Source organism: Meleagris gallopavo, chromosome 4 (genome assembly GCF_000146605.3).
Source record: "Meleagris gallopavo isolate NT-WF06-2002-E0010 breed Aviagen turkey brand Nicholas breeding stock chromosome 4, Turkey_5.1, whole genome shotgun sequence".
Lineage (NCBI taxonomy): Eukaryota > Metazoa > Chordata > Aves > Galliformes > Phasianidae > Meleagris > Meleagris gallopavo.
The window spans coordinates 57,636,351-57,655,367 of NC_015014.2; the positions used below are offsets into that span (position 1 = coordinate 57,636,351).

At 37.3% G+C, this 19,017-nt stretch overlaps 1 protein-coding gene across 4 annotated transcripts in view; it reads right to left on the minus strand.

Moving 5' to 3' along the window:
- The window catches only part of LOC100549668 (serine/threonine-protein phosphatase 2A 55 kDa regulatory subunit B gamma isoform), a 44,844-nt gene extending 26,867 nt beyond the window's left edge, over nucleotides 1-17,977 (minus strand). Inside the window, exons 1-2 of one of the 4 annotated variants that reach the window (XM_019614960.2) lie at nucleotides 17,836-17,977; nucleotides 16,345-16,494 (exon numbers count right to left, since the gene is read on the minus strand). In XM_019614960.2, the coding sequence (XP_019470505.1) occupies nucleotides 16,345-16,393 (49 nt within the window). In that variant the 5' untranslated portion in view covers nucleotides 16,394-16,494; nucleotides 17,836-17,977. Of the gene's footprint in view, nucleotides 1-9,438; nucleotides 9,593-11,709; nucleotides 11,983-12,004; nucleotides 12,048-16,344; nucleotides 16,497-17,835 lie in introns of those variants that run through there. The other 3 variants (XM_019614959.2, XM_010710397.3, XM_010710396.3) reach the window with 3 other exon arrangements.
- Nucleotides 17,978-19,017: the final 1,040 nt, after the last annotated feature.

The following is a 19,017-nucleotide window of genomic DNA, read 5'->3' on the forward strand; positions in this document are numbered from 1 at the left end:
GTCTGATTTTCAGTGATCACAATTGAATCTTTTACTGTCCTTCTCTGGAAATCAACTAAACATACATCAAGATAGATGCAATTTGCCTGAATTGGTGACAATGCTTCTGTCTAAGAGCATTCACGCTTCTTTGGCATTGTAAGCTTGTTATTAAAAGAAACCCATGAGAACCTATATGGTTAAATTCTTACTGACGCCTTCATGTCTCTGCACCTAGATACTATAGTTGCCCAAATTTCATAGTTATTAAAGAGAGATATGTCTAAAATACTACAACTTTAGGTTATTGTGACATCTTGCCTTGATAAAAATGCATGAATGCTACATTTAAAAAAAACAAAAAACAAACAAACAAAACAAAAAAATCTGGTAGAGGGATAAGGATAATTGTCTTGTCCACACCTGTTTAAAGCAAAGAAGTGTACAAGAGCAGCTATTTCACAAGACTGCAGCTAGGTCTGGAATTTGAGAAAAAAAGAAATGCGTCAGCTGATGAATTACAAGCTTAATTACATCAGGGATAAGACATTTTAGAACCCAAAGGAAAAATGATTTGCTGGATGTCAGTATGCTCAGATGCCCACCAGTGAGCAGTCCCTCCTCTAACCCAAGGTTTCAGTGAAGACAACATACATGTCAACCACAGCAGAAGAAACACAAACTAATGAAAATGTGTGTAAGCTGTAATTACACTGTCTCAGTGAATGGCACTTGGGGTATTGTGAACAGATTGTACAAGTTAATTCACACAGGGCTTAATGAAGCATTCCCTGTTCTACAAACTTCACCACTTGATTTAATTAACCTTCATACCTATACACGCACTACCTACCAATCATAAGTGTTGGAAAATCCTTAAATAAACTACAGTGCTTTGGAGCTACACTTAGTAGAAAAACAAATGCTCGGTTTTATTCACTGTTGTCGCAAAAGCAAATTATAAGATTCTTAGATGGCAAATTTGGCCTTATGTCAGCTATTCCAAATATAACATCCAATTTCTTAAAAATAAAAATAAAAAAAATTGCAACAAATCAGAATCAATTTATTCACAAAAATCAAAGTTTCCCAGATTTACTAGAAGAGCGTTAACCATGAAAATAATTTGGGAGACTCTACTAGGATATCAAAATATGAGAGGATGCAGAACAAAATAGACAGCAGTCACATCTTAGTTTTGCAGGCAAAGCTCTGTACAGCACAAATGGTGCTCTCCTGCTGACTTCAAAGAGTGAAACAAGTACCAGGCACAGCCACTCATACATCATTTCTTCCTATATGAGTATAAATTCCTGCTCAGTCTCTCCAGAACTCAAGGGCAGGTATCTAGTGAAAAAGTGAAAAAGCTGCCCTGTCTGTTCTCCTTTGGGTGGGAACAAAGTGAGGCAGGGAAACAGCAAAGCCTCATTTCACCATTTTCTGCTAATGAAGGGCAGCAGAAACTGCAGCCCCTGCACCATAAGAGAACAATGGCATAGGAGCAGTCAGAGCTGCTCTCGGCAGGCAGAGCTCTGCTCAATTTACATTGCAGAGCTTTAATAATTGTATACAACAAAACAGATATAACATACTTTTTCACCTTCCTCTTCGATTAGAATTTACGTAATATATTTAACATTTTACTTCATTGAAAAAAAAACACCAAGTTGAAATTACCTAATGCACAAATTAGAAAAACATTCAATACTGGCTTAGAGAATTTATGCAGCATTGGAGAAACATTACCAAATCTTTCACAACAGCAAAGAGTGAGGGAAAAGCTATAGAGATAATTTATGTGAATCTCCAAAGTCATTTCAGTAGCATCTCTCATAAAAAATTAATCTGCAAAAGTTAGCAAGCATGACACAGAGAAGGGGAACCAGTGGACTGGAGAGAAGTTGGCTGGGGGAAAAAAGGGAAAGTTTGCCAGCCATGGGAGATGAGGAGTCTATTTGCATTTTAAAATTGAATCGGCATTTTTTCGGTCCAGTCCCGAGGACTTGCATTACAAGCAAAAGAGAAGCAGAAAGATCTGCTTACACACCTACACAGCAACGTGGATTATTACTTTAAACAGAACAAAATCAAAACCACATACAATAAAACAGAAAAAAGAATCCATATAAAGCAACTGCATTTGTGGTTACATTCTGTCACCCCAGACAAGAGACTTGGAGGAGGAGGCAGGAAACTGTAATAGAGGCTATAAAACAGGATTTTGAATTAAACGAGAATTCAGTCAACCCTGACAACTTAAACAGAAGGTACCAAATCTGTCTTTTTACTTCAGTGGTGCTACGCTATTCAGTTTGCAACAGAATCCCAACCGATGTCAATGTCATTTTGGCAAAAAGGATAAGAATAATTCTATTTATAATATCCCCCTTCAAGGCACCATGCGAGATCACTCAAGCAAATTAAAACACACCATGAAAATATTTAAAGCATTATAAACCTGTATTTACTATTTCTCACTCCCGTAAAAAATTTGCAGTCAATGCAAAGCATTTTGTTTCACACAATTTAGTGACAGAACCAAACGAGCACATGCTTTGTGCCACAATATAAAGAGAGGAGTAGCTAATCACATTGGTTTGCCTCCCTGAACTGATGCTAAATGCTCAAGCTTTCACCTTAGATATTCACTCAGCTCTTGGGCCCTCGCAGCCTGGTGGTCACTTAAATCTCAACGTAATAGATACTGGAAGAAATACTGTGATGCCAGAAAGTGACATACTGCCAAGAGATCAGGGACACAGAGAACAACAGATGACAGTGTAGTTGCTGTGGACTATTATTGGGAGCGTTTGGTAGGAATATGGTTCAAGTGTAGTGCTGTGGAATCACTTACTGATAGCGTTATAGATCTTATTAAATTATTAAACCTAGACTTCAACCCCTACTTGTTTTGTACAACAATCACAGGTATTTTGTTTTCCTGGCACTCTAAAAATCAGGGTCACTGAGTTCTCCATTTGCTTGTGCACCACAAAAAGAGACCTCAATCTGAAACAGACAAATCTGTATCGTATTCTGTATATTACTTTAGCGCTCTGTACTGTCTTATTCTGGTGTACAATTTAATAAGACAGTACAGAGCAAAATAAAGTAATAGACTTAGAAAACCTATTTATAGTGAATATGTCCCAAGGAGATACAGCTAATAACTAATTCATTTCACATCACACATTTGAATACAATATGAAAACTTCCCAGTTTCTTATCTGCACAGGAGAAAAGACCCCACTGTGGCTTTCTTTAAAATAATAAAGGATTCTTCATCAAAATATTGTAATCAAACCAAGCCTCTACAGAAGTCTTTTCTTTCCATGCCTCCTATCTGCATACTTAAGAGGTCTATGACTATTAAAATTTTGATAAAATTGTTTCATAAGAGCAGTTTGCCAAGCTATTAAATATGGTGCTCATTTTCCTAGATAGTGCATTTGTTTATGGTACAGTTTTCTCCAAGCTGGATTAAAATCCAATATATTATTGGTTATATCAACAGGAAACAAATGCTAAATAATCCAGTGAGAACACAACTGCGCTATCTGCAGCTGAAGAGGTTTTGATTTAGCTTTCTGTTGTAGAGAAACAGATCAGCTAAGTATTATCCAGTGGACTAGATAGCTGAATACTTTATTACAAATGACTAAGAATTAAACAATTTATAAGAAAGAAAGATAAGGATATATAGTACCTAACAACATCATTTGAGCTTCCCTTGCACTGTAACTGTAGCAACAGCAAAGCAGGAAACAGATAGAATGCTCAGGGCAATGATAGTCTTCTAACTACTCCAAATTTTTATTTTCTTTTTCTGTTCTTCCATATTCCGAGTGCTGTAACAGCTTGACTTCAGTGTGACCGCCCCAAGAACTGTGTGGTTTCAGCAAACATTGGTGCCAAAGCTGTAGCACAAATTAGTCTGCAGAAGATGCTGCAAGGAGACCCACCTTGTGCCCTGTGGAAGCGACCACTGTCAGGGGAATGCACCCCAATGTGCTAGGAAAATAAGGGGCCTTGTGGACAGCAACTACAAATACAACCACTGGAGAGTGCACTATGGCTCAAAGACATAGCAAACAGTGACCCACTATTTAACCTGAGACTTGGCTTACTTTACAATTAAAAGGTAAGTTTGCGTTAAAGGGCTTTGTGTTGAAATTGTAATTAATTGCTACAGAAAACAATGTGAATTAACTTCACCACTTCGTAATCCAGTGCCCTTAGGGTCCATAGTTCTACTGAGTAGCATGGCAACATCCTAATTTACTTTAACCACAGCAGAAGCAGCATAAAACATTATTTAAAATGCATGTTAAACATAAAAGCATAACTGGATGTAGTGAGCTTACACAGTTATTAATTTACATTAAATGTTCCATTAAAATGCTAGGAAACAACAGGGAAGAATACATGCACACATCCTGATGACAAAAATCTAACTGCCTTTCTACTGACAATCTGTACCCAAAATACACTATAGATGAACGCTCATTTTCAAATTTATTGGCCATAAGGTTTAATGAGTAAAAGCTCAATAAGTATGTCCTAAATTCCTAATTAAACTTAAGAGAAAGAATACAGATCTCCTTCAATAACCCTTAAGGGGCTGTAGGGTTTGGTATTTTACCTCCTCGGTAGAATATTAGCATAGCATTAGGAAGCAATGACAACGAGACAGCTAATACACAGTTCCAGAATCAGACCTATCCTAGATTGTAAGAGAAGAAAAAATCGTTTACAGTGAGGGTGTTGAGGCACAGGAACAGGCTGCCAAGTGATGTGGTTGATGCCCCATCCCTGGAGATTTCAGTGTGAGGTTGGATAAGGCCCTGAGCAACATGACCTAGACGTGATGTCCTTGCACATTGCAGGGGAGTTGGACTAGATGGCCCTCAGAGGACCCTTCCAACCCTAAAGGATTCTATGATTCTGTGAGCTTTGTATTTGTATACGTTGATTTTTCTGGGAAATGGAGAGGAAGCAACGTGCGGTTTGCTCATTTTTACACTGGGGGAAGACTCCCGAGGTTTTCATGTGTTCTATTTTCACTTTTGCCGTTTGCTCCTTTCATTCTCTTTCCTACCCCTGTTCTTTAGTCTCAATCATTGTATTAATCAGAAAAGATGTACGTACAGAAACAAAAAAACAGTACATTATCTACTAAGATTATTAATGCAATGTATCTAAATTATCTAGCAATCTAGCAAGTAACAAGCTGTAAAGTGTAGTTATAAGGAGGCTTAAAAATAACTGCTAAATAAACAGTTGCAGTTCTTTTTCAGAATCTGTCTGAGCTAGAATATGGCCAGACATCGTGTTACACATTTACACGCAAAGATTCTACACAACTTCTGAAGACAAAAGTCAGCTTAGCTGTTCAGATTCCTAAATATATTAAGATAAGGGTACAACACCAGCTGTTCAAAGTGATTGCCATTTCTTAGTATTTAAAACTTTGAAGACATTGTATGCTACCAAGTTACCATATTGACTGTCTAATTATGACTTCTGCCATTCAACTCAGTGGAAGATTAATTTTTTTTGAAGCTAATATTTAAACTAATCTTCATTAATTGCTGCTGTAAACTAGTTAATGGCTTCATTACACAAAATAGGTAAGGAGATAAAAACCCAAAACAAAAAAGAATATTCTAAAAAGATAACTAATAATGTTGGTTAAAAGCTTTTCTCTGTTTTCTTCAAAACTCAGAATTCTTTGTTTTCCCAGGGAAATTCCTGGCTGTGCGTTTTTTAACATTTTGTTTAAAAAGAAAAAAAGAAAAAAGAAAAAAACATACAACACGTAGGTGTGTAAGCCTGTTAGCGATTAAACGTGCACATTTTAATGATGAAAAACACAGCACTGCATAATCAATCTGGAGGCATGTGACAGCACATCGGGTCTTTGGTACCTTTAATTATGCACTATCAGACAGGTCACATTAGCACCACCTCCGTAACACACAAAAGTGCAAATATCTCTTGAAGACTAAGAAGTGATCTCCTCATGAAGTGTATTTATAACCACTGCGCTGCAAGGGCACACAGTTACCGATCATCCTGTCTCCCCATGATGTACCAATAGAGGCTCCTGATGTGCCAGTACATCAACTTGTCAGAAGCAGCTACAGCAGCATTAAATAGCAGCGCTGTGAGCAAGCGGTCAATGGAGTTGCAGTGCTGAGTGTACATAAAAGTTCAGATCAGTATGCTGCTGCTGAGGAAGCACCACTTCAGCTGCTGACCACGTTTGCTGTATTATCAGATGGCAATGCAGTGAGATAAAAAGAACCACTACAAAAGCAAATGCCACACAATACCATATTATATACAGTTCTTGGATAGAGCAAAAAAGAATAACAACAGCCCTCTTTCCTGCCCATTGTTGTGAAGAACTGAAACCTCATTTTGAAACACTTTGCTGTGCCAAATTCATGCTCCAGCTGTTAATTTCAACAGAATGTAAAGCTTTGCCTATTCCTGGTTTGTTGCCTCATTGTCCACTTAGCATCATCTCATCAATTCAACAAACCCATTTGGTCCTTTTGTTAGAGACCTATGGTTATATGGACTGCTCTTCCACAGATCAGACCTACCTTCTTTATTGCATGCTTGATTGTGTTAGCAATTTTTTTATCTCCATAAAATGTCTTTAATAGTTGAAAATGGAAAATAATTTTCTGTTATTCACTGCATCACTCTGGCCTAAACTTTCTTTGCTATTTACCTCTTTATGGCAAGGTCTCTCTTTACTGTCTATTCAATAGATTAGCACAACCAGTTCTCTGCAAAACCACCTTTTTGATTTCTTTCACTGAACTATTCAAATCTGCATCCTCTGTTACTTTCTTCCAATGATGCTTATCATCAGCCCTTTATGCTGAGGAACTGGAGCTAAGGTGAGCTTATTATTGTCATGCTCTCACTCTAGTATCTAGCTGCAGCATCGTGTGTGTTATTACAAATCTTTTGTCATATAGGAAGACTTCTAAAATAAAGGAAAAGTAGTTGGATCAAGCTCTCAAAAACAGTGACAGAAGAGACTGAGTTGCCATGACAGTTTGAAGATTACCTTCTACCTACCTCTTATTCCTTCACTGAATTACTACTCAGTTGTAATTATACACAGAAACACAAAGGCAGCTAACAAAACACATGAGCAAACATCCAACTTTCCCTAATATTTGTGTACCTCCCTACAGTATATGTTTTACATTTTGCATTTTCAATGTCCATGGTATTTTTAAATTCTGTAATTACTAAATCCCTTTCATTTATTAGCAGGATTAAAAAATCGTATCTTGAGCCTCTTGTCACTGTTACAGAATTATAGTACCAGAAATCTCTCATCTCACAACAGCCCTTTTCTTACTGCAGCATGTTGTTAGAGGGAGCCTGGCCCATTCCCTCTTCTCACGGCAGGCATTAAGCAGCAGTACCTTAAGCCAAAGCCTATCATTAGCTCTAATTTCCTTCACCAGCTCCCAGATATTCCCCTATGGTGTTCACACTGGGAATGAGAAACCTCTCACAAAGTCTTTCCTGTTCAGAAGTTCTTTTGGCAGATTTTTCCCACGGACTGCAAATAGAGGAGTGTAATACTTTTCATAACCTAAAACCAGCATTAAGTAATACCAGAATTTCCTTAAACAAAGAAAATGAATTTACTATACCCAAGTGATTTGACCTGCCAGTTGCTAAATAGACATTGAGACTTATCACGGAACACTAGGGATGGAGGACAGGAAGGATTTGACACTGACCACCACAGGCCAGCTGAATGTCATCAGAGATTGTATCATAACTCAGCAACCTTATCTTCTGGCTCCACTAATAACAGAGAAAAAATTACCTATTATCTGTATGCCAAAGGTTCAATCTATTGCTATTGATCGAAATAGCAGACATATACTTCAATTATTTGCTGTACTGTATTAATTAAACAGGAGAATGATGGGAGCTTTTCACTAGCCTCTCAGCAGAAACGTGTATTTGAACAGCATTCTATTCAGGAGGATAACCATCTGTAGACCAGCTTTGCAAGCCTGAACCCAGCAGCATTCATACTTTAGTATCTTTTTTCCCAGACAACAGAAAACAGATTTCATGTAGCAGCTTGAAAGCTGCATGCAACTAGCAAATCTTCTGTGCGTGACCTGCAGTCTTCTTTATTGCGGTCAGCCTCCATAGGATCAGACTGGGATTGCTGTAGCATTTCCCTTAGCAAGATCTGAGTGTTCACAAGAGGTCACACATGCCAGCCAACCCAGCTTATGACCATCCATTCCATATCCAGCTGCTATCCAAAGTGCATTCTGCATTAGGGAGCAACCATACTGGAAGATTTTCTATCCAGGCACCATACCAACGTAAGGGTAAGGCTCAATATTTGAAGGTAGAGGCAGGGAACAGCCGCAGCTCAACATGTAGCATGAAGAACAGAGAAGAAACAACCAGGAAGCTTCCTCCCCTTCACCCGTAGCCAAAAGCTGACAGCTTTGAAGTTTTCCAATTCAATATCCAATATGATCAAAATTTTAACAGCCTCTGTGCAACTGAATTAATATTCAATCTATGTCATGCTCAGATAAAACAATTTTAAAAGAATTAGTCTTAAGTTTTAGATCCCATGGACTATCCAAGCAGAACAAAATATTCTAGTACATACCCATAGAAATATCAGAGGAAACAAGTCCTTTAACACATGAAATAACACTTCAAAAAACATCATGAAACCAGTATTATCTGTGGTAACAAAATCACCTCCTCTATAGTTTAAAAGAGACACAGATAAGAGACAGAAGATCCCTATAAAAAATAAAAGCAAAGAGAATTTCTAGACTCAGAATGCTGGCCAGCTGGCCTGAGATTGCTTGCTCATTCCTACAGCTATCCGAGATACCAAAGCCTAAGTACCTAATGATTAACTATCACTTAACATAACAGTGATCCATTTTTTCTTTTGATAAGAATTGTTACTTTACAGTCAAAAGCTATGCTCTGTTAGAACACAGTCTGTTTTCCTTTTACAACTGCTGAGTAAACAAAGTAAATGCAAATATATGTCAACAAAAGGAGATGACATTTGGTTTTGTTTTTTCACTTTTTTCTTTTCCACATATAGTAAAACCATAAAAAGTTGTCCTGCCAGCAGTCCCCCACTGTCTACCTGCCTCTGCAGACAAGCTGATAAACCACAGGAGTGGGTAAGTTTACCACCAAGATGCAAACTCGTTAGTAGCTGGCAGTACCAAATGCCACAGCCAAGCCAGAAATCTCTTTTAATTTTTTTTCTATTTTTTTTTAAGAATGCTTTTAGTAGGATGCAGATGACGAAAAGACAGTCCACAACAATAGGGACAAACCATACTGTTACAACTATCCAAAAAGCAACAGAATTAAGAGTGAAATAAGATCAAAAATGGTGAGTATACATGACTGTACCTTGGTCTATCATTTGGAAGATAAAATTTATCAGTGCAAGCAGTGCAGCTTGTCTACTATATTTAGGGCTAAAACCAGATGGATTCAGTCAAGGAAATCTGAGGATTCTAGATGCCACCAGTCGCCTTGCGCACAAGCTTCCTTATAGCTTTCCCTAAAAAACAAAGAAATTCAAGACAAAAAAAGGTGAAATTTTTCCTCATCTAAGGTTAATTTTTCAAGCAGGAACAAAACTGTTGACCCCATTAAGCAAGAAAGCACCTTGTTCTCTCAATCTCTTTCAATAACAGAAAAATACCTTCTCAATGGATTCTCCCAAACTTCTAAGAGTGTAAATCAAAAGCTTCAGCCCAAAACTCTCCAACTCTTCTGCTCACTTCAACCTGTGTTATTTCAGACTCTCAAGGTGATTTTCCTGTCTCAAACTCTTAATCCTAAAGAGGTAAGAATTATTTCTTGAATTACCAGACAGGTACCATAGTTCATTCCTGATCTAGATAATTGGAAGCTGTACAAAGTACAGCCACTGAAGGGATTCAGTTCAGATTCATCAATTCACCCACCATCAAAAACCATTCAACACAATGCTTGTTGAAGCAGAGTTTTAAGAAGAAATGAGCTGATTCACTCAAAATTTTAAATGGACCCCAGAGCATCAGTCTATAGGATCTAGAGAACAGGTGTCCCTTCTCTTTCAATGAAAGGTAGGATCTTCTTCATGAAAACTGAAAAAGTGGGAAAAGTAAGGAAAAGCAAATCACAAGCATTAAAAATAAAATGCTCTATTTCATAGAAGCAAACTGTATGTCATCAGAACATAAGGAGACAAAGTTAAGGAACCCATTTTATTAATACTCAAACCAGAGAAGACCAAGCTATCAATCCCTCATCCTGAGTCTGTATAGCATCAAAAAGAATAACTTTGTGGAACCTTGTGGAAATATATTTTTCATTTTAATTTGTTTCTTTCAATTTTCTTCCAAAGCCTTTCTTTTCTAGAAGATATACTGAAAGGCAAATAGATGCAAGTTCTGAATAGAAAAAAAAAAATATTACACATGGCAGGATGATTTCAATGCTTATTTACACATGCTTACATTTACATTTGTAGATCTTTGAAATTTAGAAAGATGACTTGCTGATAATATCTTTTTATGAAGGTATTTGTCATCATGTGAATTTAGTCCAGACAACAGCAATCCATTCAACTTAATCACTCAGGGGTGTGTCTGCACACATCCTACTCATGGCAGAGCTTACCTTCTACTTACATTTCTGCTATTAAAAGCAGCACTTTTAATAACTAGTGAATGCAAATCAAGCTCATAGAATTATAGTGGTAAAAATGAAGCAAGTCCTACTGGAATGCAGACTATCATAACTCCATCATAATTTCCAAAAGCAGTGGGGCTATGATAATTAACACTGGCAGAGGACTGGTATACGTGACAACCTGAAAAGAATCATTGTATGCAGTGAATAGCCTGTGAAAGGTAAATAAAGCATCAAATGAAGCAAGCCAAGTCTTCAAGCACCAGATTAGCACAGAGAATTGTTTTTGTAACTGAATTTAAATCCACTTCCCGACTCTTCCATTGCCCATTCCTTAAGAAGACAAGGCTTTTCTAAACAAAATCCCATCCCATACAACTCGCCTTGCAAAAGCTGAGTGGCAAGTAGACAAAGGCAATTATTATTAAAGGGCAATTTGTAAGTGAAAGTATATAGGAATATATCTGCAATTAAGATGAGAAACCAAAAACTACTGAAATTAATACCTTGCATAGAATTCCTTGCAATAGTATATAAATGCAGTGGTCAATGCAGAAAGTACTTTCAAGACTTTGAGCACTCTTGTACACTTTCTGGCTTAAGAATTTCAGATGTTCATTCTTTTTTAATGCAATCAGTGACTGCAGCGATTTGAGTAACAAATAAATTCATTCATCTCTACACCATTTTGCCACCACTGGGAGACCTCACCTAAGCACCTATTGGCAGCATCATTTAAAGCCTCTCCAAGATTCAACTTCATCATTCAGCTCCTATTCTTAACCAACCCCCTGATAATTCTCTTCCTACTCAGAGAGAGCAGAGGTATCAGAGTTCACTGTTAGTGGGTTTAGAAAACAAAAGCCCTCATGACTAAGGAGAATCTGCAAGGATATTGTGCCAATATATTGTACAGAGTACATAAAAAGAATTCCTAGAATAAATCATTTCTTTTTTCTTTAAGGTTATTTCCAAATTCAAATATGTGTTTTCACATACCTGTCGTGATTGGTTGTCTAGGTTTTTGATGGCCTTTGGTATGTATCATTCTCCTCTGCAAGCATGATTTCTAGTGATTTCTAACTTGAAATGAAGTTGTATTTGTGGTATAGTCACGACTTCAGAGTGATGAAGTTTTCTTTACAAGTAGCAGTATTTTCTGTTTGTCCTACAGATACAATTGTGGACAGAGTAGGGAAGAGAACAAACCTACCTACAAGAAAACAAGAGTTTCTTAAAAGCCTGTAAAAGGACTTAGGTCCACAGGTATCTGTCCTCCCTTTTTGGACAGTACCTATCAGAATGTTACTTCTATCCAAGTAACTTGCCTTTCTTATGACCTTGGACGACTGCACTAACACTCAGCTCCATTATGACATTCAAATCCATTCTATATTACATTGCAGCATTCCAGAATTTTCTGATTAGCCAAACAGCAGAAGACAAGCAGCAGAATCTAGTAATCTACCACCAGCAAGTAATAGACTGCCAGAAACATACTACCATTTTGTAATAAAATGAGAAATGTGAGTACTATGTGCTGTAGTGGAATCAAAAAAGGCCACAGCATAAAAATACTTGGTAAGTTTTAGCTGTGAATTACCAAAGCCTTTAGAGTGATAAAAGAAGATGCAGCAATTAGTCCACTGATTCAATTTTTGTCATAATCCTGAAAACACAGTTACGACAGCTATTATTAGCATTTAGTTATGTGGTAGAAAATACACCATAAACAATGACTGCTATAAGTATTTTCTGAAAACTCATATTCTGCTTTTCTCCCAACCTCTGTAGATTTTCACACCAACAATAGCTGTTCTTTTGATTACGGCTCTGGTCTGTGTGACCGATTTCTTATTCTGGGCTGAAAAGCAAGCCGATTGGCTACATAAAATGCTGAATACCATAGCAACTGACTTGCAACCTTGCTAGCATGCAGGAAGGATTTTGTACTTGAACGAGAGCTACAAGTGAAAACACCAGGCTAAGAGCAGACCTGATGTAACATCAGCAATGCAACAGAACAACACAAGCCATTTAACCTCTCCCTAATCGTTCCCCATTCATACCTTTCAACTGCAAAGGGCAGCAGCAAATCTTCAGATTCTCATTAAATACAGCGAACAAGGAAAAATGTGTGCTATAGTATTGATTCAACATATAGATCTACTCAGTGCAGACTCTCTGCCAAAACAAATAGGATTAAATATTGAAAAATCAAATCATGGAAACAGAGCAATAATGGATGTTGACCTTTAGTTTTAATTAATAATCTTATCACTCAATATTGAAAAAGATTAGAAGTTTCTAAAGAAATATCTCAAAATATATTTAACTGTACATTGTCCGTGTTAATGGCTACTTTTATGAACACATCAAAGTAGACAAATGGCTACTAGTAAAAACAATCATTTAATGACAACACCCTGTAAAATCTGCATCAGGTTTACAAGAAAAATATAGAAAGCAGAATATTGCTCTAGAAAAACAAGAGGCCTATTGCTTCTGGAAAGCAACGCTCTTTTTAGGCAGATGAAGCTCACTGTGTTTGGGCTTCATAGGCCAAGAGAAAACCCAGCTCCATCATTCTTTGTGCACTGACTGGAAAGGAATTCAAAACCTACCATGAAGTAATATATCATATGAAGAGGACCAAGTCCTAGACCAACAGCACAGCTACCTACACTGCTTTTAAACCAGAGACATGTGAGTGAAGTACATAACTCTATAGCATCAGACTAAGTTACTTGACCTCTACAGGCATCATTCCCAGTGAGCTCCCACTGATATTAAAGAGTGCCATCAGCCACCCACACCCACAAAAGTCCAAATTCTTGTTTGTATTAAAACAAGGGGAGGGGCCTTTACCTTCCTGAATCTGAAAATACCAACTACCAACAAAATAAAGAGCGTTAGGGGAATTTTAACCTACTGATTTATCTCTGACAGAAAAAGACAAAAAAATTCTTAAGAACTTTGACCCTTAAATTCAGGCAGCCTGTCAGGGAGTTTATAGTCACAGGAAACACTTTCATCAGGGAACAGACATACGAATTAACAAAGCATAACTGGGTTTTGGAATTAATTTCACTGTACTGGTAAACTGCTTGACAAGTTCTACTCATGATCCTAAAATCAGGCACAGTTGTTTTAAGTCTGTGATGTATCAGAACTCAGACATAAAATTAGCCTAGTTGTAAATAAACATTTGTACTCAGTAGGTACATAACTCCAGGTATGGCTGCATTTATAGTATGGAGGATCTATGTGCACTTTGTTATATGCCACTGATACATATGTACCCAAATCAGAAAGTATGCAGACACCTTAAACAAAGGCCCTTCTTTATCTTCTCAAAATGTGGAGCAGTTGTTTCATTTTGAAGTCACACTTTCATTTAGTTCACATTCTATTAAACAGTATCCTCCAGGTTGGCAGATCTTTGCCATTTTTCCATCTCAAACAGAAAGAGGAAAAGCAACACAAAGAGACTTCTGTTTCTCTAGATTTTATAAACACAGAAAATGTCCAACGTTTCTCTTACCCATCAGCTAACAGCACTTGAAGGGTAGATCATAATAGAAGGGAAAACAGAGGGGATAACCCCCATAACTCCAACTTTCAGAAAGAGATAGTTGAGTTTGTTTGGGTATACCTTTGTTTTGTTTACAAGTATGAAGCAAGGAATTTTTTTTTATTTGAGCTTTTAGCTAGTAATTCACGGACAGACAACAGCACTTGTTTTCTGGAACATGCAAAATGGTCCTCTGGGTTTAATACTACTTGTGCAGACACATTGTCTAAAAAGGCAACATATATATATATACTGGAGATACTGACATGCAGCTATATATCCCTTTCACATACAGGATCAAATTTTGTTCTCATACCAATAATTTTATTAAACTTGAGTTTAAGTGATGATTTATTATTACAATTTCCCAAAAACATAGTAAATTTCCTCTGAAGAGCTTATCTCTAAACTCAGAAACGAAGAGGAAAGACAGGAAAACAGGCCAGAAGTATGTTTATTCATTCTGTGTACACACACACACACACACACACACACACACACACTCGGTCTTGCCTATACAAATTAGAATACGTAGATCAAGGACAATAAATTATTCTAACAGCAAAGGTCAGTCTAAAAAGGGCTGGGATACAATTTTTTTCTTTGACCTCAGCTCTGAAAGAATTTTTCCATGCACAAAATGGCATGAAAGAAATGACAAAGATACAGTACTGTAGCAGAGATTCAGTGAAGGACATAATGATAAGGCCAGGAAATTAGTTCCCAAGACAGGATACGAAATGAAAAAGTACCCTAATCACTAATGGTCAGACAATGGCTCCAGTTGCAGTGTTTCAAAAACTCTGGCAGAGGGTATGACAAATACTCAGAAAGCAGGAGAGGCTGCTGCTGTTATCCTTCACCCACATAGCAGAAGAGCATTACTTAAACATAAGTACTGAGACTGTTCTTGTAGTAATAATTATTATGATAAAACAGCTATTTCACAGAACTACCGAGGTTTCTGTTAAAAAAAATAAATTTCATGTGTACATATTTGCATGTTAGGCTGCTTGAAGAACAGCTGGAGGCAACTCATTAATATGAAGAAAACACAGAGCTAAGGCAGTATAACTTGCTCCTTCAATAAACAGTATTGATGATACAGCTAGGGCCCAAGAAAAGTATTAAAGAAATATTAAACACGAAAGGGAGTGTCTCAGCAGAAGCACAGCACAATCTACTAAAAAAAACACCCATCTCGTTACAGTGATCACTGCAAGAAAATACCCAAGCCATCATACAGATGTACAGCACACCAACTCTTGTATTTGTTCATTATTCTAACCTTTCTTTCATTTGTAATGAACCCCATTCCTTCCAACAATATTTAGACTTCTGAGTTCAAAAGGTGAGTTCACCTAGGCAGTTGAAGGTGCTTCACAGACCACGTAAAGGTGTTTGCCCAGTTAGTCTCACAAGAAGCTTTATAAAATGAGGAATTTAAAAAATTGGTGGGAAAAAGCATCATCAGTCTGAAAACTGACAGAATTCCCTAGTGTGATACACAAACATCAGCATGACTGTAGAAGTATGTAATATCAACTGTGCTTTCCCCATTATTAAAGTGATAAATCACAACAGTGAATTTAGCATGTTTGACCAAAGACAGTTGTAGTTTTAGTGGGTATGTACAGAAGAAAGTCAGAGCCATTTCATGCAATTTTCAACAGTCCAGTTAAAAAAAATTAACAAAACAGATGGCATGTATAACAGAGTTGCTCAGCAGGTGAGAGACAGAAAAAGAAACAAAAATAGAGAAAGGGCTACATGGCTTTAATTTTATTGTAAATTCTTAGGGTTTGCATCATGTTTGGAAAATCTCAAGCTCCAAATAGCAATGTTTGTACATGCAGCATCCAGATGTGCCACTTCCTCTAGGAGACAGTTGTTTTCAAAATCATTTTTATTCACTGCTTGAAAAGTGACACAGTACAATGAAAGAACTATACACATCTTTATTAGATTTGTTTTTTGTGGCTTCCGTGGTCCACTGTCATAAGGGTTTCCCCCTGCAACCAGCCATCTGGGATGAAAACGGGAGTGATAGGCACCCTTACCTCCAAGTCTACCTTCAGAATCAACCTCATAGATGCTCTCCCCTTCCATGCTGTCTGTAGACCCAGCAGAAAACGAGATCTCTCACAGGTGACTTGCTCAGGATCCAGAAGGAAGCTGAATCCACCCACTCTGAAGCCAGCGAGTGATATCTTTCAAATAAAAACATAAAAAACAAAGCCGCTGATCCACTTCAGGTATACAAAGGAACAGTCATTTCATTTTTCCCTTAAGCCCCCAATGTTTCAAAACAGAATGTCAGTTCATTCCAAGTCCAGTATCTGAGGACTTTATACCAAAATAGTATAAAAGCTCTAACCCACATTGAGCACTTGCATCAGCCCAAATTCCAGGACTACAGTGAGGTGAAAGCTTCAGCACAGATTCATGCTACTTTTCATATGGCTTGACATGACTAGAAGAGAGCAAAATGAAGCAATATACTACCTATCTCCAGGACTAGCTCTTCTCTGGGAGATCAAATAATATACAGGTTACAAACAGCAGCACAGCCTGGAAGTGCAGTCATATGAGCTGGCTTTCTTAAGACTGCACTTAGGGTCTACTTCAAAATTAGATAAAGAAAGCATCTCAGTTTAGCAATGGATTTCATTTGGAGATGAAGGTAAAGAAGAGTGTAAAGATGGGTGTGGATGGAAGAATAACATCCTTTGGTGTGTTTAAGAGAAAGACAATTAAGGGAGCAGTACTCTTTCCTCTGAACTGAGTCTGAGTACCTACTTGTTTTTTTTTAATCTGCTCCAGTGTCGCAAGTTTTTACCATCTCCTCCTTTCACACACACAAAAAAATTTCAATTAATTTATTATAAAAATAAAAAGTGCGAATGAGTCAGGAAATACCCACATATCAGTGCCTCTGAGTGGAAGAGACAAAAAGCAACTAAAACAGCATGGAGCTGCTAGAGTAGTTGTGAAGCAAGCAGAGAACTGTTGCACAATGGATGCTCGTGATCCACACAGCTAAGACAGATGAGAAAAAAAAAAACAGAAAAAGCAATCAAAAAAGAGTACAGAGGCCTCTTTCTGTCACAGATGAATTTGGACAGGTCAATAACATAAAATATGATGTGAGACTGATGATCAAATACATGAATGGTGTGATATAAAAACATAGTTCAAGTACCATCCATATCCTGGAGCTACTTACAAAGCAATGCACTTACTGCCTGCTTTCCAGTTTCAAATGAGTAAATAATTTTTATTTGCAAGCCTCTGGCCTTGTCTTTCACTTTTCCATGCCATTAGGACTACACTGAGTGTCCGTGCTGCTGCACTTCATATAAAGGGTGGAAAAGGGAAAAAAGATCTGTGTACACATGAACAACCCTGTATGTTTTGTTCATCTCCCTTCTTCAACTTCTATCAACAAGAAAGCAGTAAATATGATAAACAGATCTGTATTCAGGCATCCAGTAAAAGAAAATCAATTGTTCAAGAATTATGTCATTTGGTTGATAAAAAGAAGGGCATACCTAGAAAGCTTCACATTAGATGACCTCTATTTCTTCAACTTCTTCAAGCATTTCTCTTAGCATCTGCATGTTTTGGTCGATTTTCCGCTGATTGAGCCAGTGCAGGTGTATGCCATGTATCAGAACATGCATGGCACTGCAAAACACTGAGCACACTTTTCATGGAGTACTGCAATCATCTTATGTTGCTGGTGCCTCCCCTCAAAGTCGCATCGGTGATTCAAGGCTGTTTTGAATCGAGTTATGTTTTTCAGATGTTGTGCTACTGCAATTTGATGAGGCTGAGAACGGATCCACGATAATGCTGTTTTTTAATGATGAAGTATCCTCTGCAAATATTTCAGCTGGTAAAAAGAATCCACACATTTCTAGCAATACAAAAATACTTACCAAATAAGTAACTGGAATGATGTGTCAAACTCTGGCTGAATATTCACACCTGGAATATGTACATTCCAAATACTGATCCAGGATATTCAGAGGAACATTAACAAATGCAGTTCTTGCTCTTAAAAGCAAAAATATCAGATAATGAATATTGGATCACAAAACATGACAGAATTTGATCCCATTTTTACAAGACAAATGGGTCAGGATAAGGACACAGCTTTAATTTCAGAAAGTCAACCAGAGCCTTTAAAAAAAAAAAAGAATTTATATTTCCTTTTGTAAGGGTTTTCTTTTTCCTATTCAGACCTTCTCATTGCCAACCTTGGCCTTTATTATGGATGCTACACTGCTATACAGTAAAGCAAAAAAATTTTGCATAAAGTAACCTGTTGACCAAAGGACGCTATGCAGTGTCTAAAAACTAAGCACTCTATTTTTATCCAGGCTTTAAGTCTACATAAATGGAGAAAAACAAAATCCCGTGCCTGTCATAAAAACATGTACTTAGACACAGGTGTTACACAACTGTATGTCTTTATCCATCTATAAACAAGAACCTGTCCTTGGGAAACGTCGATGAGGTGTCTCATTTTGCATTATAGTAATGAACAGAATGAAGACCACATGTCTTTATCACAACCCATAAAGGTAGAGTAAATGTCAACACACCCCATATTTACTTCACTTTTGTAATTTGAAGTCTTTGTCAGTTCTTTGGGAAGTTGTGGATGGAACAACATAAACAAGTAGGATTGAGAAGAGCCTCAGCAAGACATTATTTATGTAATTTTT